Source organism: Salvelinus alpinus, chromosome 35 (assembly GCF_045679555.1).
Source record: "Salvelinus alpinus chromosome 35, SLU_Salpinus.1, whole genome shotgun sequence".
Classification (NCBI taxonomy): Eukaryota; Metazoa; Chordata; class Actinopteri; order Salmoniformes; family Salmonidae; genus Salvelinus; species Salvelinus alpinus.
In genome coordinates this window covers 8,828,222-8,852,861 of record NC_092120.1, presented here as the reverse complement: position 1 = coordinate 8,852,861, position 24,640 = coordinate 8,828,222, and the positions used below count along the sequence as shown (strand labels likewise).

Genomic DNA, 24,640 nt, shown 5'->3' with positions numbered 1-24,640 from the left:
AGACACAGACAGAGAGAGAGAGAGAGAGAGAGAGAGAGAGAGAGACAGACAGCAACATAGAAAGGAAAGAGAGCGTGAGAGCGAGAGAGAGAACGTGAGAGAAAGAACCAGAGAAAGTATAGAAAGTGTGAGAGCGAGAAAGAGAGACAGAAAGAGAGAGAGGTGTGTGTGGTTTAATATTAAAATCAAATCAAATGTTATTTGTCACATGGCCAAATACAACAGGTGTAGGCCATGCTTACTTATAAGCCCTTAACCAAAAATACAGTTTTAAGTAAAAAATTGATAAGTAAAAAATAAAAATATGGATGGCTGGGTCTTACCATCTTACTCTTTACAGTGATGTTTACAATCTACATTTGATTCATATTTTGTGTAAAGTATTTGTCACTGTATTAAATATTTTTCTACATATTACAGCACATGATGACATCACCGCATCATACATTCATTTCTGAGAGAAGCTCACCATTGACGTGTTTTGACACCGCCCGGCATTCCAAATGTCCCCATAAGGAATGGGTGTGGTCTCCCTAATCGGGGCCAAATAGGGGTCTAATGGGGGCCAGGCTAGCATGGAGGATACAGGGGACGAGGTGGGGGTTGGGGTTGGTTGGAGCAAGGTTCTGAGCACTGGCACCACAGTGGAGCATATGACTGAACAATGTACATGTGCTTTTAAATACTCCATTACAACAGGGGTAACCCGGGCAACAGGCCAGTCACAAGCACAGCTAGTCTGGCTAAACAATAGCAACAGGCTAAACAAGGCCAGGTTTTTAAAGGGGTAGTCAGTCAGTTCTAGTCAAACTTCACTAACTACAGCAAATGGAGTATTTGTCACCTCCGCAACAATAGTCCTAGAAAAACATAGGGCAGCGAGGGTGAGGAGATAGCATGACAGGATGGATGGCTGGGAAGTAAAATAAAGACTGGGCTGGTTGGTTGGTTGGGAGAGTGTGACTAGAGCATAGGCAGTTACATGGAAAGGTACGGGAACTGAGACAAAACAGAGGCAGGACACAAATCAACATAAAGCTATGGTAAAGTTACAGCAAAGTTAAGAAAGAAGAGAAAACAGTGATATTAGTGTCAAAGAAACGCCCATCGCTCTAGTTACAATAACTGTTCTGTGATGATGAGTGAATGAAGCTAAACTGCATAGGTATAAAATATCTACCTTTTCAGACAACCTGGTCTAAAGTAAATACATTAATTGATTTACCAATGTCTCTTTTTATTTTCCAAAATATCTTACAGGAAAGACGATTGTCCCCTCTTTGATATACTCTAACTAAACCTAATGGAGGCCTGTTAAGTGTGTGTCTCACCTTGTCGTCCTGAGAGTCAGCCTGCAGCAGGCTGTGTTGTTGGATGGCCATGGGGGGAGGCAGGGGTACAGCATCAGCCCCCTCCTCTCCCTCCTCCTCCCCACAGCTCTGCATCCCAGAGGAGGAGGACTTGGACAGAGTCCCACTGCTCAGCCCCTCGTTCCTCATCCTCTGTAGAGGGACAACGACAACAGAGTTTACAACTAAATAGAACACAATCGGCTCAAAATAAAGGAGAGAAGGAAATTAGGGAGATATTTAATGTTGAACAGATCATGTAAAAGAGAAAGAAAAGAAGTGATATATGAGTGATAGGGGTGACCAATCGAACGGACCTCCTCGATGGTCTCGTCCTGTGGCGTGGCGGCGTTGTCGTCCGAGTCTTTCTGGGAGCCGGCGGAGTCTGCGTTCTTGCTGCGTCCGTCGCGGTTCTTCTTGTGCTTGTGGGACAGCTTCTTGACGTGTCCGTCGGCCTTGCCGCTGCTCAGGCGCCTCACTGGGCTGGTCAGCCACTTCCTCAGCGTGTTGCCCGGTCGCTTGGGCCCCGGGGAGCTGTGGAAGCCCAGGGTGTGGCTGGCGCCAGGCTGGATAGCATCGTTACTGGACACAGACAGGGTGTCTGCAGGGGGAGAGACATGGAGAGAGAGAGAAAGAGAAGGAGAGAGAGAGAGAGAGAGAGAGAGAGAGAGAGAGAGAGAGAGAGAGAGAGAGAGAGAGAGAGAGAGAGAGAGAGAGAGAGAGAGAGAGAGAGAGAGAGAGAGAGAGAGAGAGAGAGAGAGAGAGAGAGAGAGAGAGAGAGAGAGAGAGAGAGAGAGAGAGAGAGAGAGAGAGAGAGAGAGAGAGAGGTCAGTCACAGTGCACAGTATCTTGGGAATGGGTCTGAATTCAGCTATGAGGGTACCAATGAGATTAGATACACTTTTGCAAGGTACTTCATTACCTAGGAGGCATAATTCTTAATGTATCTATACTCAGACATTCCATTTTAGTACATGATGGTTAGAGTGGAGCATCGCATCCTAACATTGCGTGTCCACCCTCTGCATTGAAGCATCTATCGATAGATGATCCTCCTATGAAAGTGAACTGGATGATCCTCATTTTAAAAACCGTGATATACACAACATTATATAAAAGTTGCATAAGCTATTCTCTCTCTGTGTGTGTGTGTGTGTGTGTGTGTGTGTGTGTGTGTGTGTGTGTGTGTGTGTGTGTGTGTGTGTGTGTGTGTGTGTGTGTGTGTGTGTGTGTGTGTGTGTGTGTGTGTGTGTGTGTGTGTGTGTGTGTGTGTGCGTGCATCTACTTTAGGCTGAATGCCCACCACCTCCCTCTTCTGTGGTTCTATCTCCCCTGAGAGGTGTGGGAGAGGACTTGGCTGAGGCTGTGGGTTTAAATGTGGTGCAGTGTGGGGTGCTTCTGCTGATGTAAACTGAGGGATGCTACTCAGGGTGGATAGATTGCCCAGGTCCCGGCTTCACAGAAATGTTGTATCCTTCAAAAACAGGTTGAGCCAAAGGTTTGTCTATAGGGGCTCGCCTCATATGTTGACGGAGATGACCGAACTGAACTTCTGATGAATAGACGGATACGTAGTGCATTCTCCCATGTGTTTCTTTTGTCTCGGTGTGGCCGGGTTCAGCAGCAGAGTAAAATGTCCAGTGAGGTGACCTCTGTGTTCTCAGCGGTTGGCTCTGTATCTCAGTGAACTGAACTCTGTGTGACCAGATCCTCCTACTGATCTGATCTAACCACAACAGCAGCTTCTGACACGGCAGGGTCAGGGGTTCCCCAACAGTGCACCACTCGCTCAGTAAAAATAACATGTACCTACAGTCTGCTGCCATGAGAAAAGATGACAGGCCTTTTAAAGAATCTTAGAACTTCTAACACTGAGAAACGAATCAATTCAAAACAACGACATATGAGCTGAGAAATCTATATCAATCCTATACAAATCTGAGTGGGATAGAAGGTGATGGCTCTGAATTGACCCCATGATTATCATGTACTGATCGGGCCTTTGGCATTGACTGATCACTCACGCATTATCTTGCTGATACAAAGACTGAACAGGGTGCTGCTGCACTAGTGCATCGTATATGGTAGAGTGAGTCTCAGCAAGGAGAGAGGAGTGTGTGACTTTTCTTTTTCATTTGTACAGTGAGACTCAGGCCAAAAGGAGGATTCACCCATGGCCATGTCGAAAGGGGTTCTCTTAGCAGCCAAGAGCAATCTCAGGAGATGTTCTCAAGGCAGGCCATGGATGATTTCATGAAGTTTCTACAGCTGTTTTCCTAAAGCTACAGCACAGTAAATTACTTCCATACTGTTTCAAAATGTTGCGCAAACAAGTCAGGCTGAATGGTGCGCCAGATGAGAGACAGTGTATGAATAGAGTTAATAATCTTCCCTTCAGTTCCAGATGTATTTGATACTATGTTGGACTATGTTGTTTTAAGACGTGTTTGAATAGACAGTTTTAATTCATCATTCCAGATGGCACTATGTTTGCTACAATCGTTTTGATGTGCATGCAAGAGTGCCATTTTCACAAAATGATTCAAGGTGTCATTTGACTGCCTTATGATGTCACAATAGGTCTGCTGAGATGGTCTGGGGCTGCATTTCATTGGCTCAGGCTCTGATACTCAGACAGAATTGGATTGTGACATCATGACAGTCTAATGATGTCAAATGGCACTCAAATGATGTCACAATGGGACTGCTGAGGGTGATCTGAGGCTGACACTTTCCCAGGCCTTCATTTGTTCCTCAGACACGGTTGGATCAGACTGACACATCTCTAAACCTACAAAGAGCCCAGGAGCCTTTTGGGGCTACTTCATCCTCGCGTTCAGCCTTACTTCTTCTCAAGATGGTGTGCATTGACATTGGCGTGCAGCACTGCAAACTCCCAACCTGGTCCAGAGTTGGCATGGATATTACACCAGACGAGTTGAGACATGTGGTGGAGAGAAAGGAGGAGTACAACACATCCATCCTGGACTCCATAACCATGCCTGACGTGGACTGCACCATGCTGGTCCTCGGGGGGGCCTTTCTGGTCATCTGCTTGGTTCGCCTGTGGCTCAGCAGGAGGAAGTGGACAAGGCAAGGCCAAGGGAAAGGAGGTCTGCTCCAGTGCCAGGCTAAAGGGGACAGCAACAAGGCTTTGCTGATGATGGAGCTTCAGGAGAAGGTTCTGCTGAGGATGGAGGGCATGGAGCAGCGCCTCGACGCCATGGAGGACTTCATCAGGTCAGTCTCAACTCTTAGCCTCATGCGTAACTAAATGATAGGGTGTTTGGAACCAAAAATAGATCATGTCAACTATAGATAAGGGCCAGAACTCACTGCCATATAAGATGAAATTGAAGGTTAAAATATTAATCTCATAGCAACATGTATTAATAGACCACACTGATTGGTACGTTTCGTCTTGTGCCTTCCTTAGCTGCATGGGGAAGAAGAGGACCATGGAGAAGACAATGTACGGCAAGCAGGAGGCTGCTGGTGACAAGAGCAAAAGGGATGCCCTGCGCTTCTCTGACTGCTCTGACAACTCCAACTAATGTCTCAATACATCAAGACCTGTTTATGGACACTGTGCATTTCTTTAAAAATACATTCAACTGATTTGAAAATAAAAGATGTGAAATTGAAAAAAAACTTCCTCTCCTCTTTTCACTCTGTGGGGAATAGCATTGTATGTAGTTACAGTATATTCTGACAGACACTTCACATGTGGGTCTTTCATGACAGTGAACATGTGTGTCACAGAGTGGGGTGGATGGGGGGGTTGAGGGGGATCACAGTCCTTAGTTAAAATGGCTTCAGGAGACCTATATATTGTAGTGTAATATCCTGCTGATATAAAGCATGTGTTCACTCTACTCTGGGTCTAACCCAGCTGTGGGAGTCCGAGCGAGAGAGCCTGAGAAGATGAGGTGTTCACACAGCCCTGTACTTTTCTAAAATTGTGTTCTGTGTCTGCAGGGGAGAACCGAGGGCTTTCAAGAGACTTGTAAATAACTCATAGCAGCATACCATGAACACCTGACTCCATTTATCAAATGTGTCACAATATTACTGACACAAAGGAAGGTGCCATTACGGGCTGTTTCAGTCATGCTTCAGGGTCCTATCGACCAAGTGGAGCAGTAGAAGGCCAGCAGGACCATGTGTTACAGTAACACTGGATGTGTACAGCAGACTATGCCAGACCCACTAGGCAGACACCTCCAGGCCAGCCCAGCCGTACCCAGCCCCATCCTCCATTCTGAGAGGAGGAAGGAAACAGGCATCAGATCTCCACCTGAACAAACCTAGCCTTCTAGTACACCACAGAGACAGGGCTCAGTGTGTCCCTCCCCACAGGCCCACCTTCCCTCTACTTACCTGAGGGAAGTACACTCATGCCACAGTGCCCAGTAAAACTGTCCTTCCCTCTAATACTGTACAGAGCTGTCGCACAGTGTATCAGTGTGATTACATTGAAGGAGACACACAAACAAGTTACTCGGTGTCCATATTGTCTCGTCTAGCTGCCTAAAAGGGTACAGTTATAGTATATCTCTCACATTTCCATCAACTGCTTTTGAACTCTTCCATTAAAAAGCCCTGTCAGCCAGTGGGTTAGTGGCAGGGGGGAAAACTCAGTCTGGTGCACAGTTCTACACATGAGTGTGTATCCACTCCACATATTGAGCAAACAGGACAGAGACATGCAAGGGGCCTGACACCTGGTGTAACAGCGCTATTTGAGAGTAGGTCTGAAGAGCTCTCACAGGCTGCGGGCAGCCCATCAATCACCTCAGAAAGTGGGCTACGGGGTATCATATACTGTATGAAGGAGAAAAACTGTGACACCAAAAGTATTTTCAGTGAACACAACATAACTTCTCTTTTAATATTGTATTTGTACTCATGTATTTTTGTGTGGTTGAGACAAAGTTGTCCGAGACCAATTTCCCCTCAGGGACAATAATGATTATCTGATCTTACAGTCCTGTCACAGCTACAAAGCAGCATCACTAGCTAACTTTGAAGTGTCTCCTGGGGAGAGATATCATATTGGTTTGATATCATATTGGTTTGAGAGGTTTGCGTGTCCTCGTAGACATAGACAGTGATTTAACAGAAGGAGGGTCACCAGCCTTGACACATTCTTGTCCATTGTTTATTCAGCAGGCTGTAAAATAACCCCAGACATCACAGACATGCCCCCTGTGGGACACTGTCTCCGTGTCCTAAATGGCACCTTTTTCCCTATTTAGTTAACTTCTTTTGACTTGGCATAGTTCTGTTATAATCTCCACCCGGCACAGCCAGAAGAGGACTGGCCACCCCTCATAGCCTGGTTCCTCTCTAGGTTTCTTCCTAGGTTTTGGCCTTTCTAGGGAGTTTTTCCTAGCCACCGTGCTTCTACACCTGCATTACTAGCTGTTTGGGGTTTTAGGCTGGGTGTCTGTACAGCACTTCGAGATATTAGCTGATGTACGAAGGGCTATATAAAATAAAATTGATTGATTGATTGAGGTAGTGCACTATATAGGGGATAGAGTGCCATTTGGGATGCATTCCGTCTCTGGGTAGTGGGTAGGAAAATAAGCACTGCGGTGACCTCTGTTCTCCCGCCAGGGGGTCTTTCATCAGTCACCTCAGTCACTGCGCTCACTACTGCCATCTGTCCCAAACCCGGGTCTGCTGTGACTATGTGAGCCCGCTGAGCTAAAGCCTAGGGATTAGGAGACACAATAGGTTCTGGCATGACACATACAGTACGTTCAAAAACATGTAAATATGGTATCCCTGTCTGCCTAGTACATTTCAGGTCACAATCAGCAGTAGAGTATGAGACAGAATGGTGGTGAGGAGTAGGGCTGTCATGTCATTTTGGATGATGGTTATTGGCCAGACAAATGCCCGCGGTCACCATAATAACCGTTCCAATAGCAAAAAATAAATAATAATATATATTATTATTTATTTTTTAACAACTAAAATATTATCCTCTCCCCCGCTCCTGGCTGCATGTGCTGCCGTATAAATAGAACAGGCGTCCCCAATCAAGTAAATGATGGCATAATGGCTGGACTGGCAGCCATTGCAAATGTACAGGAAGTAAAAGCAGGAAGTGTCCCATTAATATGTACTGTGATTTGTTGATTCAACTCAACTGACATTACAAAAAATACATTCCATTGCATGAGCCACATCATGAATGAATATTCTACATTACCATGGAAATTATTGCATCACAATTAGGACTGTGGCGGTCACGAAATTCCGTCAGCCGCTGATTGTCAAGCAAATAACTGCTGGTCCCACGGTAATTGACCGTTAATTAACCTAAACACATTTAGCATTTCCTGGCTTCCACACATAGCTTACAAGCCACTGATGCAGACTTTTGGAACATCTACATTTAATAAATCCATGTAATACAGCTTACACCATCACAATAAAACAATTATTTATTTTAGACAGGTCTAAAGAAACATGATGTGAAGAAAAGTACATTTCAGAGGAACAGAATAGCATACTCTGAGTTGTCCTTATGTTAGGTCCTGATCTGGCTATGCCATATGGTTGTGGGCTACATTAGTTTATTTAGCAGACAAGATTTGCTTAGATTTCCGTGGCAGTATTTTATAGTATGAAGAATACAATTGAACAAAGCTGAATAAAATAGAAAGGATATTTTCTCCAAACTATTTGAGGGAGTGGTTTGTGGCTATTCAGTGTTGAGCGATTAACAAAGAAACAGGTACTCCTATATGTTTAATTTAGAGTTTATTACGTAACTTTAGTTGTGATATTTGATTTTTAATACATTCTTAGGCTATATAACGCTAATCTAATGATGATTTGAAAAAAGTTGCATTAAAAAGCATGAGCTCTGCTTTGTTTTTTGTGCAGGCTGTACACACTTCATCAGTCTCTCCTTCACAAATGGAGAAGCACTTGATAATGACTCAAATTTCCCGGCAGCATCCCCTTTGTGTGGCCGTAATGCCCCCTAAGAAAATACATGCCTTTTGTGGCCAGTGGCCATTGTGCCATTGTGCCGAATATAATAATTGTGATTCCCTTCTCCCTGCGTGCTGCGTGCTCTGAAGCACCTCTCACTCACATTGCTCTCCTTCACCTTATCGGGTCTTTTACACAACTGCGCGCATCCTTATCCAATTCCGAGGCGCATATTGAAGATATTGGAAGAACTGTCCACATTTACTTTGTCAGCCAACAAGATGATTAGGCCTAACAGACAGAAAAAGCACTGGCCTATGTCAATCTACTATCCCCCATAGTACAAAAGTTGACCTATTCTATTTTTGGGGCGGCAGGTAGCCTAGTGGTTAGAGCGTTGGGCAAGTACCCGAAAGGTTGCTGGATAGGCTATGGGATAGGCCACATAAGGTGTGGGACTATGATTTGAAAAAGTTGCAAAAAAAAGGTATGCATTGTTGCTGTGCATCATTCACAAGTGATAATATTTAATTCACAAGTGATAGGCTCATATTGTCACCCATCAGGCTGTTCTTGATTTAGTCTTGTCTTTACAAGACTAAATAATATGTGTGAAATTTGTTTTGATTTAGAATGCACCATTATCATGCACCTGTCTCGAAACGGGGTCAGGAAAAAAATACATGGCATCTATGCACTTAAATAGCAAATGGAGGACTTTTTTCCCGTGGTTCCTGTTGTTAAGAGAAGCATTGTGCTTAATATTAGGAAAGTTGAGAAGTAAATATATACTAGGCCTAGCCTATAGAATGCTGATGGGATCCTCCTCTTTTTAATAGAGCCCATCAGTCTGTTTTCTCAGGCAATTACATAGCCTATAGAAATGTTGCGCAACATGAGCTCATGGGCTTTCATTAAGTGTTTGATTAGATTTTTGATAAAATTTGCATTGAGTTCAGAGTGATTAGAGCTTGGAGAAGTCTATTTACTGTGAATAAAAAGGTACGTGGAATTTGACTGCCTTCATGATTCGTGACCGTCGGTGTGGCGGTAATATGGTCACCATAACAGCCCTAACCACAATACCAGGCAGCCATTGCGAGTGTACCCATGAGTTTGCCAGGGTTAGCGGTTCCAAGCACGTTTTATTCAATCTATTTCTACGTTAGCTATTTCTACATTTACTGCAAGAAGCAGCAAAGTTTCATCATGTTAATTGTTAATTGTCCATGTTATCGCGGATAAGAGCGTCTGCTAAATGACTTAAATGTAATGTAAATGTAAATGTAAACGGACTCAACCACAAGAATGCCTGGCAGTCCCATCTCTCTCCTGTGTTCGTTCCACAAAACCAAAAAACAGATTTTTTAAAAACAGTTAAGACCAATATTTTATTCTCACAACGGTCTTCATCCATAACCGTTGATTAAATGGTTATACGATAATTGTGCCAGCCCTAGTGAGGAGACGTGTGGCACAGTCCAAGCCAATCAGAGAGTGGTGGCTCACTGTCCTCTGTCACAAATGGATTAAGATGTCTGGCCCACCTCCTGGGAAACCTACCAAGGCTCATCGGACATAGGACAGGAGGGCACACAGGCCAAGCCAGCTGTGTGATGGACTGTGATATGCAGTGGGTGATACTGTGTGTGTCTGTCTATTCTCCTCATGTCTACAATAACAAGAATATCACCAGAGGGGTGGATCATCACAAAGCAAGGATCAATCAGCCGGCTAACATGAATACACATTCAAATGTAACTGTTGATCTGAAAGCTATGGGTTATTGATCATGTCAAGTTATTCATACCATTTCAATTTCAAGTCAATCTTTCTCTATGAGCTATACGAACTATGGAGTTTTAAAGATGATTCAGGAAAGTAAGCTGGCTAACTATTTGATCCTGGTGAATGGGTGAGGAGGAGGATAGGGTTTGGACAGCACTGGGGTGGGCGGGATGCGCCAGGAACAAACACAGTTACTACAGCTTTATAGACTGTTCGCTCCGTCAACAGGTAGTAACATGGCTGATCAGTCAGCCAGCCAGCCTGCATGCCTTCCTGCCGGTCTGTTTCTCTGTCTGTCTGGTTGTCTGTGTCTGTCCCACATGTGACTCAGAAGCTCTTAATCTAGTCCAAAGCGTGCCAGCTTTAATACGGTATTTCAATCATTTTTATGCACCCATATAATCCACGACATAACACCCATTCAATCAATATAATAGCCTACTGTACTTATCCCCCAGGCTCTCACATACAATACAGACGTTATTATTGATATGTGCTCTACAGTAGGCTGTGAAAAAAGGTATGCTGCAAAATAATGTAAACAATAATTAAATGTATTACTTGATTATACCAATGATCACAACAATAACAGTCCATAACAAAGTTGGAGCCTGTTCTACACCGTTAATGGACTGGAACACTTAAAGGACGGGTTCTATATAGGTCCTATACAGTATCGTTACGTACCCAAATCCAGCAGCCAGAATTTGCAGTTTTCCGAGGGTCCCGCTTGAGAACTCATATGGTACAGAGGACTAACAGCAAAAATAGACCGTATTCCATTTGCCATGGCAACCTGCCCTGGTACTATTCAAGTTCTCACACCGTTTAAAATCCAATTCCTCAAAATAATTATATAAAACAGATAAAGAATCATGTAGTTTAAGAAAAAGCTATAGGAAGCAGCTGTATCCTCTAGCTCAGATGAGATCAGACTGCTGTGTTTGTGGGATTGGATCTGCTCTCTCTTCTCTACTCTCCCAGAGAGTGGGCTGTTGTGCTATGAGGGCAAGCCTCCTCTGTCCCAAAGGAACATTTAGAATCAGATGGCACACTTTACCGTAAAACCCCTAGTAGAAGCTCCAGGCCTCAAACAGCATGGGCTCAGCTTCCACAAGCATTATGTACTGTAGAAATGTAGCATCTTTAGTATCAGCTTTACTTTTCAGCACAGTTGCAATGTCCTTATTTAAGCTAAGCTCAATACACTTACATTAGTTTTATTGCTGACAAAAACAATGCACAAAGAGAACTTTCAGCAGTGTGACTGATTGTAGCTGCTAAGGTGCCTCTCACACATTTGTACAGTCAGATCTCAATCTACCCTGCAGTGCATTCAGGGCTGGAGGAGTAAAACAGGCAGCTCACACAAAGCTCTCCCTGTTCAACTGTATGTTTTCTCATCAGGATCTCTGGGCACTAACCACAGAGCCTGTTTCCTGTAAGAACCAAACACACACACATACATGTGTGCAACGTGCACAACATAAGCACGTGGAACATACACACACACACCAAAAAAGCTAAGGCCTCCCTGGTAGCTTCGAGAAGGTAACCGTTTTAAGCTGAATCAGCAACTGAAGGGAGGTGTTGCTACTGTCTCTTTAGCACATTTCAGAAATACGCTGAACTTATTGATGGTACAGTAGGGGTAGCAGTCCCCCTACTGTACACTTCGGTCCACACTGATCTAGCTGGGGATAGTCATAGTGGCATTTCCTAGTCCAGGGATCCTCAACTACATTCAGCCGAGTGCCATTTTTTTCTTGGGCGGATGGTCGGGGGGCCGGAGCGTAATAAAACATATATATCTTTAAACTGCAGACTGCAAGAAGCCTAAACAGAAATAATATTTGACAAAAATACTAAACATAATTTCAAACTTGGATTACATTTGGGAACATTGTCCTGCGTAGGGTGCCGTCTTTCAGATGGGATGTTAAAAAGGGTGTCCTGACCGTGTTTCATGGCTAAATTCCCAACCTTATTATTATTTGTATACGATCACAAAATCTCTCTATTATGCGTGGGAATACTTGGGAACAGATTTCCAAAATCTGGGGCTGATTTTCGGGTGTTTTTACAGTCTTTTATGTCCAACAATGATAATTATATGTATATAAATATCGCTTTTTTTTACTCAGAAAACTTGGGGGGCCAAATAAAACCATCCGCGGGCAGACAGTTGGGGAACTCTGTCCTAGTCCATGGTCCTAAAGTTGGAAAATACAAAAATAGCCAAAAAGCAGTAACTTAGTCTAATTCAGTTTACACACTTAATTGCAAGAACATCACAGGAGTCATATCAACAGCATTTTCTGAGAACTTGTAGGGTTTACACAAGCTATGACATCTACTAACTCACCACAGGCAACCAGCCAGCAATGGCTTTGTTCTAAGTCCAAGGGATGGGGAATGCAATGAGGAAAAACAACGAATGAATAGTCTTCCTGTGAGTTAGTGAGACACATCCATCCATCCCCTTCTACACCTCCCAGACATTTACCAGGGCAAACCTCCTGCTCACAGCCTGCACTCATTCTGGCCCAGCCATGCATCTGGGTGACAGCACCAGTCAGGAGTAGGAAGAGGAGAGTTCCCAGATCTTCACCCAAACCCCTAACCCGTCCACTGCCCTGAGAAAAAGGCCTAGGCCTACATGCTCTGCTTCAAGGACAAAGCACCACAAAGACAAGGGGAGCACCAAGGACAGGTTCATCCTCCTAGTTCTAAAGGAACCCTGCTGAGGGGAGTCTTTAGCAGTTTGTAGTTTTATCAGTCTGCATAACAAATCACTGGCCACTACAGGGCATAGAAAAACTGTGGCACTGCGTGGGTATAAGAACGGACCATCTAAGAAGTTCTGATTCTCCGAAAGGCGCTCAGGAAAAACATGGGGAAAAAGCACACATGAAACTTGAAGGTAGCAGAATAGTAAAGAACTGGATGGGAAATCCTTAAATTTGTTATTAGTTAGAGATAACCATCCAAGTGTGTAACATGCATCAAACACTACCTGGTTTAAGCCAATATAAATACAGGATTCCCCACTCCCCTATAAAATGATGAAGAGCCTAATGTTTAGGAAACCTATCGGCATGGATTTTTAACATTTAACTAGGCAAGTCAGTTAAGAAGAAATTCTTATTTATAATGACGGCCTACCAGAGAACAGTGGGTTAACTGCCTTGTTCAGGCGCAGAACGACAGATTTTGACTTTCTCAGCGAGGAGATTCGATCCAGCAACCTTTTAGTTACAGGCCCAACACTCTAACCACTAGGCTACCTGCCACCCCAGGTAGCCTTGTGCCGCACCATGAAAACCACCAGTATACAGTACACAAACATCACCTCTATCTTATTACAGACAGGACAGAAGGAGGGCGGGCCGTCTGACAGGAACAAAGCTTTACTGAGTGACTCAGTCAAGACAGAACAGAAGCTCCAAGTGCCACCCAGGTTTCTTTGATCTTATCCCCTGGGGTCTGGAATGGGGTCAGGTCATGGAGCTCAAAAACTACTTCTCCTTTGAAGAAAGAAAAACCACACGGTAGCAAAACGTTTTGTAACAGAAATGAAAAAAATGAACAAAATGCATGTGTTTTTTATTGGACAAGTTCAGGTAGTCTCTACCTGTTTCAGTCAGTTTTCTTCCGTTTGATGCCTGACGAATATGAACCATGAGAGACAGGCCATGTATGCATGTATGAATTCCCAGAGTTAGTCATGTCTATATGAATTCCCACAGAATAATGTAGATGGTAATCAATATGTTTTCCACAGCAGCATGTGAGTCATCAACAACTCTCTACAGACTGTAAACCAGGGAGCACCTGGAATCCTTCACTGGTTGCAAGTACACACTCGCCCACTAGAAACCCCCTGGGACCAAGGTGCAGACGGTGCCTGTGTGTGTGTGTGTGTATGTATATGTGTGTGTATATGTGTGTTTTCCAGACCTTAACGGTAGATTGACGCCAGACATTCTTTTTTTTCTTTTTTTTACCCCCTTTTTCTCCCCAATTTTGTGGTATTCAATTGGTAGTAGTTTCTGTCTTGTCTCATCACTGCAACTCCCGTATGGACTCGGGAGAGGCGAAGGTCGCATGGTCCTCCGAAACACAACCCAACTAAGCCGCACTGCTTCTTGACACAACGCACATCCAACCCGGAAGCCAGCCGCACCAATGTGTCGGAGGAAACACCGTACACCTAGCGACCTGGTCAGCGTGCACTGCACCCGGCCCGCCACAGGAGTCACTAGTGCGCGATGAGACAAGGATATCCCTGCCGGCCAAACCCTCCCTAAACCGGACGACGCTGTTGTGCGCCGCCCCATGAGCCTCCTGGTCGCGGCCGGCTGCGGCAGAGCCTGGGCTTGAACCCAGCATCTCTGGTGGCACAGCTAGCGCTGCGATGCAGTGCCTTAGAGCACTGTGCCATCCGGGAGGCCTCAGACATTCTTTTTTACTTTTGCTGAACATATCATTTGATCTCCATATGATCCATATGATGTGTGCATGTCATCTTTTCCTCTACTGCATTCCAGGTGCCTCACAACAGCAAGGCTGACAGTGTGTCTGTGTATCTGTGTCTGTGTGTGTTCCAGCCTTCTCAGTCCCAACATCCAGGCCTACCTTTGTGGTGGTGGTTGAAGAGTCCTTCCATCTCCATACTGGAGCGTGAGTGAGCGATGCAGAGCATGGCACAGGGTACTATGCCCTCCTGGGCAGGGGAGCGGTCCGTGGTCCTCACCAGGCACCAGTCTGGCTTGTCATGGAGCCTCTCCAGCACCTCTACCGTCTGACCCCTCCGTACAGTCAGCTCAGAGCTGCTGCCATTACTAGCCACAAAGTCATGTATGACCACGGTCAGCTCACAGCCACCAGAGAGCTGAAGAGAGGGAGGGATGGAGAGGGAGAGAGAGAGGGAGGGATGGAGAGGGAGCGAGAGAGGGAGGGATGGAGGGTGAGAGAGAGGGAGGGATGGAGAGGGAGAGGGAGGGATGAGAGGGAGAGAGAGAGGGAGCGAGGGAGAGAGAGTATGTCAGATTTACTATAAACATTACATGACATAAAGGAATAGTTTGAGGTTATGAAGAAACAGCCTGAATGTATTGATGTTTAGGAGCAGTATCATAATGAGGGTGTGAAATATAACTACATGTCATTAAATGGTGAGATTCTCAGGATGTACTAATCAGCAATAACAAGTCTATTATTAGCATGTCAACAACTGAGTTCTTATATGGGTTTGGAGGTCCCCAAGTACCCCTGAGAACTGCTGATTTACCACTTGTCAGTCATTCCGTTTCCCCAGAACCAGTCTCAGTCACAAGGCTAGAGTAAGAGCTTATTCTGATGGCCATTAGAGCAGTCGCTCAGCACAGTGCAGGCTCCAAACCAACCACATACTGTAGCTACTGTAGCTCAACTGTACTGGGTTGTACTGAAAACATGTCGTTCTGGTGAGTCACTAGACTCACATTCAGATGCCTCAACATGACTCAAGAAACGCTCTGGCATTCTAAAGCAGTAGATACAGGGGAAAAACATGTCCATTAAACTGCCATATATGCCATTAAAATATATATTGACGATGATGGGCACGACAGGGATGTTTCAAACAGGGAAATCAGGAGAATGACGATCGACCTCGGCAGTTCCACACTGACAACACATTCTTCAAATGACTATCAAATCAAACCAATTACAGACTCCAACCAACATCCAACCGACATGGCTAGTTAGTAACTGCTAGAGATCCATACATACCCATTGGTAGTGAGGCAAAGCCAGCGAGTTCAAAAGCTGAGCCACCGGACCTGAGTTTTTATTGTTCTCCATGATTCTGTCCTCTGTCCTCTTCTCCTTCATTCTATGATGCTCCTGATGCTGAATCTAATCCTTTGACGTGACACAAGGTTAATTTAACACTGAACCACACTGACCTGAGGTAACACGCAGACCCACCTACTCTCATATCCCTCCGCCCAATGGCCCTACGATGGTATCTAGGTACTATATACCAGAGCCAAAGCACTCCCTTCCTTGTCTACTGTACCAGCTGTGCCTTCTCCAAGGAGAGGCTGGAGATATGACACTGACACAGAGAGTGGTACAGCTAGTAGGAGGCTGACACACTCGTTGACGCGTCGCCGACACACAACTCCGCTCTGTCATTGCCTCTCACAGATCTCACAACACCAGGCGAAGAGGCAGAGAGCGAGAGAAAGAAAGACAGAGAGAGAGGCAGAGAAAGAGAGGGAGAGAAAGTAAAAAAAGAGAGCGAGAAAGAGAGAGTTGACTGTGAGTGATTGTTCCCTGCATTAAATTAACCACGGCCCATTAGTGTACATGAGAAGACACATGGAATCTCCCTCCTCACCTCACCTCTCCGTGACCTTGACTGACCCTCTCTGTGTTGTTTTCTGTACCCTGACAGAACCAGAGCTACACTGTGTCAGGAAGGACACATACAGAAAGGGACATACTACGCATGTCTTCCAAATGTCACCATATTCATTTAGCTGTGCATTATTTTTGTCCAGTAGTTCCCTATAAAGGGAATAGGGTAGCATTTGGGACTGAACCCACTGTGGCTAAGTCAATTTGAACCTAATTCCTTGATTTAGGAGCATAGCTACATAGAGCAGAATAACTGCAAGTCCAGCTTTGGCAGGGAAACATGGTCCCTAAAGAGGCAGAGTGTTTGTGTGAGAGAATATAGCTCTGACTGTGAGTAGGAGTGGTATCCTTCTGTGCTGTTATTGCCTGATAAAATCACACTGTTCCTTCCTGAAGAAGAGCCATGTTTCTCATGTTCATCTCTGAGATGGAAAGGAAAAGTCTAACGAAAGTTTGGTTTTCAGACAGTCCCTTATCAGTCAACAGGTTCACAGGAAGCCAGTCCAAATTAAAATGATGCTTTGAAATATTAAATTCTAATTGACTTGTCTGGTTGCAGTCTCTCCTAAAAAATTACAGGATTTAGAGGCTACAGTTTGAAATGCTGTTGAAAAGACGTCTCTAGAGTCTAACGTGTCAAATGATACTGTGAAGACCTCCGCTGTTCCACAACAGAGCCCTAAACTGCAGGGATTGTAGAAGCAGACCATTGTCTTACATCAGACAGAAGACTGAAGTGAAGACTCCGGAGTTGGCAACGTGTCGTATTTGAATGGCGTAGCTGTAGGAAGGCAATGCGCAGCATATGATGACTCACCTTGTCGCTGTCCAGTGTGTTCTGAGAGGTACGGGAGGCGATAGAGATGGTGTCTGGCTGACTGCTGGCATCACCCTGGCTGTCAAGGTCCTCTCCATGACTACAGAGGAAGAAGACGTCAATCAAGACAGGGCGGGGCAGCTCTCACAATCATATACTGTTGGGGCACTTTAATGTTAGGTTGTGCTGCGGAATTGACAGAGCAATAACTGTAATGTATAAAACCAATGTCCAATGCAGTCGGTCTTGTATGGTCCGTAAGAAAGGCTGTGAGAAGTGCTGAGGTTGATACAAGGTGGAGCGCTGTACCTTCTGCCCTTGTGTTTGACTGTGGTGGCCTTGGGGATGTGAATAGGCTCCTTCAGGGCTCCTCTCAGGTGGATGGTACGCTCCTGGATCACCTCCCGGATGTGTTTGATCCAGTCCTGCTTGTTCTCTATGCTGGACGCCTGAGGGGACAGACGGACGGATGGTCAAGAAAGATCTCAGTCCACACATTCCCAATATTTTGACAGTATCTATGATGCAACACTAACTGTACGCTCTGAGCTGTGTTAATACAGTCAACCCTGATGCCTTCATTGATAGAAATTATCCAAATGCTTACTATTTTTACCAGAGTACATGGACAGAACACACAAAGGACATTCCGTCATGTTCCTTTCATTCAGTAAGACCCTTGTAATCGATTACAGTATGTTTCACAATTGAGGAATTCTCATGCTGGCATCTTAACTTCAGTCATTTCCGAGGAGCCATTTAAAGGGCCCTTCAGTGCTGTGTGAATGTTGTGAATGCGTGGACACATAATTAGCATATGACTCACTCATGTCTTCATTGGAACTATGCAACAATAATCAAGAGTGTGCTGCTGTTATATAACGGACAGATTAAGATGGTCAGTCTGCCATTATATAATGTGTAAAATACTTACACTACCGTTCAAAGGTTTGGGGTCACGTAGAAATGTAATTGTTTTTGAAAGAAAATAATTTTTGGGCCCATTAAAATAACATACATTTTATCAGAAATACAGTGTAGACATTGTTAATGTTGTAAATGACTATTATAGCTGGAAACTGATGATTTTTTATGGAATATCTACATAGGCGTACAGAGGCCCATTATCAGCAACCATCACTCCTGTGTTCCAATGGCACATTGTGTTAGCTAATCCAAGTTTATCATTTTAAAAGGCTAATTGATCATTAGAAAATCCTTTTGCAATTATGTTAGCACAGCTGAAAACTGTTGTGGTGATTAAAGAAGCAATAAAACTGGCCTTCTTTAGACTAGTTGAGTATCTGGAGCATCAGCATTTGTGGGTTCAATTACAGGCTCAAAATTGCCAGAAACAAACAACTTTCTTCTGAAACTCGTGGGTCTATTCTTGTTCTGAGAAAGGAAGGCTATTCCATGCGAGAAATTGCCAAGAAACTGAAGATCTCGTACAATGCTGTGTACTACTCCCTTCACAGAACAACGCAAACTGGCTCTAACCAGAATAGAAAGAGTGGGAGGCCCCGGTGCACAACTGAGCAAGAGGACAGTACATTAGAGTGTCTAGATTGAGAAACTCATGCCTCACAACTCCTCAACTGGCAGCTTCATTAAATAGTACCCGCAAAACACCAGTTTCAACATCAACAGTGAAGAGGCAACTCCGGGATGCTGGCCTTCTAGGCAGAGTTCCTCTGTCCAGTGTCTGTGTTCTTTTGCCCATCTTAATATTTTATCTTTATTGGCCAGTCTGAGATATGGCTTTTTCTTTGCAACTCTCCCTAGAAGGCCACCATCCCGGAGTCGCCTCGTCACTGTTGACATTAAGACTGGTGTTTTGTGGGTACTATTTAATGAAGCTGCCAGTTGAGGACTTGTGAGGCGTCTGTTTCTCAAACTAGACACTCTAAGGTACTTGTCCTCTTGCTCAGTTGTGCACCGGGGCCTTTCAGAAGAAAGTTCTTTGTTTCCTGCCATTTTGAGCCTGTAATCAAACCCACAAATGCTGATGCTCCAGATACTCAACTATTCGAAATAAGGCCAGTTTTATTGCTTCTTTAATCAGGACAACAGTTTTCAGCTGTGGTAACAAAATTGCAAAAGGATTTTCTAATGATCAATTAGCCTTTTAAAATTATAAAAATGGATTAGCCAACACAACGTGCCATTGGAATACATTAATGATGGTTGCTGATAATGGGAATCTGTACGCCTATGTAGATATTCCATTAAAAATCAGCCGTTTCCAGCTACAATAGTCATTTACATCATTAACAATGTCTACACTGTATTTCTGATCAATTTGATGTTATTTTAATAGCAAAAAAATTGCTTTTCATTAAAAAACAAGGACATTTCTAAGTGACCCCAAACTTTTGAACGGTAGTGTACATAGCATGTGTGTGTATGTATGTGTGTGTGTGTGTGTGTGTGTGTGTGTGTGTGTGTGTGTGTGTGTGTGTGTGTGTGTGTGTGTGTGTGTGTGTGTGTGTGTGTGTGTGTGTGTGTGTGTGTGTGTGTGTGTGTGTGCCATGACTCACAATGCATCAACACACAGATATGTCTCTAAGTGCATGAACTGTTATGCAAATCTTCAAACTCGAACACATACTGTAGGCCTGGTAAAGCACACTCAAAGAAATACGTTTTGGGCGGAATTGTGGTGGGTTGAACTTAAATCTTTAAAACTCACAGTAACACCCACTTAAGGAAATACGTTTTGGGCAAAAGTGGGAGTAAATATATACATATTTATTGCGCTTGATTGTTTGCTGGGTTACTGTTAAGTCATAATGTACCAGTTACCTTGAGCACCATCTTGTTGTCTGAGCTGGGGGTCCTCCCAACCCAGAGAGCAAACTTACACGGATCCCCCTCCACGTGTTCTGTGACACCCAGCTCTGAAGTCTTGGAGCAGAGAAAACACAAAAACAGAGTTAGAGAAAGAACAGGAGAGAAAGAGAGTAAATATAGGGTTGATAAAAAAGTATTGACTTGAGATCCGCGCAGGCAACTATTTTCCGTAAATCATTCATTGATGTGAATGGGAGACTTTAATTTAAGTTAAGCATGCTGATCTCAAGTCTGAGTTCTAGCCATTGTCATGAGAGAGTGGACAGGTTGTGCTTACAAAGAGCTTGCTCTTGTAGAGGTACTTGTTGCGTCCGTTAGAGTCCTTGACCTCCTTGCTGAAGACCAGGGACATCTCAAATAGGAAGAGGTGGCGCTCACGTCCCTTACGGATCAGAGTCTTGGGATCCCACACCTGGAAGGACTCCTGCAGGATCAGCTCTCCTTGTGAGTCAATATTCCCATCGAACCCTGGAGGGGGGGAGAGGAGGAGGAAGAGAGGGGACTGTCAAGTCACTTGATTCAAATAATAATTTCTAAACCTACAGTTGAAGTCGGAAGTTTACATACAATTAGGTTGGAGTTATTAAAACTAGTTTTTCAACCACTCCACAAATTTCTTGTTAACAAACTATAGTTTTGGCAAGTCGGTTAGGACATCTACTTTGTGCAAGACACAAGTATTTTTTCCAACAATTGTTTAGACAGATTATTTCACTTATAATTCACTGTATCACAATTCCAGTGGGTCAGAGGTTTACATACGCTAAGTTGACTGTGCCTTTAAACAGCTTGGAAAATTCCAGAAAATTATGTCATGGCTTTAGAAGCTTCTGATAGGCTAATTGACATAATTTGAGTCAATTTGAGGTGTACCTGTGGATGTATTTCAAGTTCTACCTTCAAACTCAATGCCTCTTTGCTTGACATCATGGGAAAATCAAAATAAATCAGCCTAGACAGATTTTTTTTTTTAGACCTCCACAAGTCTGGTTCATCCTTGGGAGCAATTTACAAACGCCTGAAGGTACCACGTTCATCTGTACAAACAATAGTACGCAAGTATAAACACCATGGGACCACGCAGCCGTCATACTGCTCAGGAAGGAGATGCGTTATGTCTCCTAGAGATGAACATACTTTGGTGCAAAAAGTGCAAATCAATCCTAGAACAACAGCAAAGGACCTTGTAAAGATGCTGGAGGGAACAGGTACAAAAGTATCTATATACACAGTAAAAGAGTCCTATATCGACATAACCTGAAAGGCCGCTCAGCAAGGAAGAAGCCACTGCTCCAAAACCGCAATAAAAAAGCCAGACTACGGTTTGCAACTGCACATGGAGAAAAAGATCGTACTTTTCCTCTGGTCTGGTGAAACAAAAAAAAAACTGTTTGGCCATAATGACCATCATTATGTTTGGAGGAAAAAGGGGGAGGCTTGCAAGCCGAAGAACACCATCCCAACCTTGAAGCACGGGAGTGGCAGCATCATGTTGTGGGAGTGCCTTGCTGCAGGAGGGACTGGGGCACTTCACAAAATAGATGGCATCATGAGGAAAGAAAATTATGTTGATATATTAAAGCAACATCTCAAGACATCAGTCAGGAAGTTAAAGCTTGGTCGCAAATAGGTCTTCCAAATGGACAATGACCCCAAGCATACTTCCAAAGTTGTGGCAAAATGGCTTAAGGACAACAAAGTCAAGGTATTGGAGTGGCCATCACAAAGCCCTGACCTCAATTCCATAGAATATTTGTGGGCAGAACTGAAAAAGCCTGTGCGAGCAAGAAGGCCTACAAACCTGACTCAGTTACACCAGCTCTGTCAGGAGAAATGGGCCAAAATTCACCCAACTTATTGTGGGAAGCTTGTGGAAGGCTACCTGAAACGTTTGACCCAATTAAACAATTTAAAGGCAATGCTACCAAATACTAATTAAGTGTATGTAAACTTCTGACCCACTGGGAATGTGATGAAAGAAATAAAAGCTGAAATAAATCATTCTCTCTACTATTATTCTGACATTTCACATTCTTAAAATAAAGTGGTGATCCTAACTGACCTAAGACAGGGAATTATTACTAGGATTAAATGTCAGGAATTGTGAAAAACTGAGTTTAAATGTATTTGGCTAAGGTGTATGTAAACTTCCAACTTCAACTGTATATTCCATGAAAGCTTCCTGTGAGTTAGTCCAGCCCTGCTCCACTAGGAGCTAAAAGGAATGTCCAGTAAGTCAAGGCCTAGTCCTCCTACCACAGATAAAAGGGGAAACCCTTAGTTAGTTCTAAGTATATTTGCTCCTACCGTCCATCATGCTGAGGTGCATGGCGTCGTTGGCTCTCTTGGGGACACTGAGCATCACCTCCAGACCATCCTTGATCTCCCCCTTCCCCTCCTCACAGCAGGTCAGCAGCTCCTGAAGAGGAAACGCAAGCACACACACACACACACACACACACACACACACACACACACACACACACACACACACACACACACACACACACACACACACACACACACACACACACACACACACACACACACACACACACACACACACAGAGAAACAAACACAAATCTTCAGTTGCATTTCACAAACCTCAAAGTCCAACAAAAGATAAAGGCTGTAATGGATTGTGTTCCATGCAAGATGCAGTTAGCTTCCAACACTGTAGCTTTGTTGACAACTAGCGATGTGATGTACAATAAACACGATCATTGTACAAGCTAGACTACAGAGGGTGAGAGAACAGAGGGCGCACCAGAACCTCCTGTGCTGTATGCTACATAATTATTACAGAGAGTCGTCTAGCGACTGTTTCTATTTGGCCAGTGTACAGTACCTTGAGAAGCAGCTGATACTTGGTTATTCTCTGGACAGGCTTGATGAGGTATGAGGATATGGAGTTGGCCAGCCGGTGCCTCTGTTGAATTTCCTGGAAACCAAAAGACAGAGACGTCTTAAAGGGCACAGAGACGCCGAAGCAGCAGTCGCCAGTGTAATCCTGCTCCTAGACCTAGACAGACAGCACTGATGGAGAATGGAGATACCTCTCTCCTCAGAACTGGAGGTCACTGACAGCAACCTAAGGTCAATCTTCTGTGAGTAGGCTTCATCTACCCCTCTTCCTCCCTCCTCTACTACCATCACAACTCCTGTTAAGATCAACCTCACTGCCAAACACCCAGAAATCACCCGGATAAGCCAGATTTGGAGGCTACCGTCATAACTGATATACCAGCATAATATTGCTTCCTTGTATTTATTCAAAAACTATTAGCATAAACAGTACTTCAAAGGATATGATTCAAAAGACCACATAATAAGACCTTGCAGAATTTGATTAGTGGTTCAACATTTGACGTATTAAGTATTATAGCATGCCTAAGTTGGTACTCATCTACACGTACATCAAAATAGGGCCCTGCATGCTCCAGAATGAGCTGGGTAGAGTCTGGTTTGTTCTTGCAGTAGTTCACATACATCTGGAACTTATCTGCCTGCAAAATGGACACACAAATGTTAAGAGACACAATATTCCTGCAACATCTCAGCCATGTCAACCTATGTCAGTGTTGTAAGCTGGCTTGTCCAGACAGTGAGACACTCACCCAGGTGACAAAGCAATGACCCACGTCCTCAGGTAGCTGTTCGTATTTCTCCAACTCCTTCAGGAAGATGCTGTACAGAAAGAGAGAGAGTTTCTGAGGAAATCTAAAATCAGGATCGTATTCACTACGAACCGAACAGAACTAAACGGAGCAACACGAGGAGGGACTACCTGAACTTGTTCAATAAGAAACGCTTGTTTTCATTATTATTTACGGTGTGTACTAATAAATAGGACCCAGGTTGAGTTACTATAGACCGGTCTTAGGTTGATTGAGCCACTCCAGTGCATCTAGAAGGCAATGGGAGTCCGGTGTGGGTAACTCCAGTACAGAACACTAACTTGTGGTGGAACTCGTAGAGGTCCAGCATGTTGCCAAAGATGATGTGCTCTTTGTTGACGATGCCTGGAGGGATCTCCTCAACACCGCTGGTCATCTCCCACAAGTAGGTCTAGAAACCACACAGAGAACAACACAATGTCTTTACCTGGTTGTAATCCTGACATCTGACATTTCTACAACCAGAAAACCACCAACTAAAACTAAACCAGATCAATCAAGCACACCTTTTGCATTGCCCTTGGGCCTTGGCTTACATAATGTTTTCCTTTCAAAAATCAACCCCTTAGGGGCCACTGTCTAGTCCGTCAGTAAACGAGTGTGAATGTGTCACAGGTTGAATGGAGTGGCGGTTTCTCAGTACTTACATCTGTACACTCCCGCAGGTCTCTGACGTAGGCCTTCTCTGTCTGAATGAGCTCTGCCATTATGAACCTGGAAAAAAAACATTCAACTTGTGGGAACTGCAGCAGAGAGAAAGAGAGAGAGAGTATGTCTTTTGTGGTTCCCGCTT

General features: G+C 44.2%; 1 protein-coding gene across 6 annotated transcripts in view; it reads right to left on the bottom strand.

Moving 5' to 3' along the window:
- Positions 1–24,640, bottom strand: part of LOC139564689 (triple functional domain protein-like) — a 129,677-nt gene that overhangs the window by 16,276 nt on the left and 88,761 nt on the right. For 5 of the 6 annotated variants that reach the window (XM_071384450.1, XM_071384451.1, XM_071384454.1 and 2 more), the window contains 13 exons: positions 24,495–24,561; positions 24,129–24,238; positions 23,788–23,857; positions 23,587–23,676; positions 23,019–23,111; positions 22,477–22,588; positions 20,447–20,637; positions 20,122–20,223; positions 17,626–17,765; positions 17,317–17,416; positions 14,730–14,985; positions 1,667–1,950; positions 1,332–1,502 (listed from right to left, as the gene is read on the bottom strand). In XM_071384450.1, coding sequence (XP_071240551.1) covers positions 1,332–1,502; positions 1,667–1,950; positions 14,730–14,985; positions 17,317–17,416; positions 17,626–17,765; positions 20,122–20,223; positions 20,447–20,637; positions 22,477–22,588; positions 23,019–23,111; positions 23,587–23,676; positions 23,788–23,857; positions 24,129–24,238; positions 24,495–24,561 — 1,786 coding nt within the window. Of the gene's footprint in view, positions 1–10; positions 1,039–1,331; positions 1,503–1,666; positions 1,951–14,729; positions 14,986–17,316; positions 17,417–17,625; positions 17,766–20,121; positions 20,224–20,446; positions 20,638–22,476; positions 22,589–23,018; positions 23,112–23,586; positions 23,677–23,787; positions 23,858–24,128; positions 24,239–24,494; positions 24,562–24,640 lie in introns of those variants that run through there. The other variant, XM_071384455.1, reaches the window with a different exon arrangement.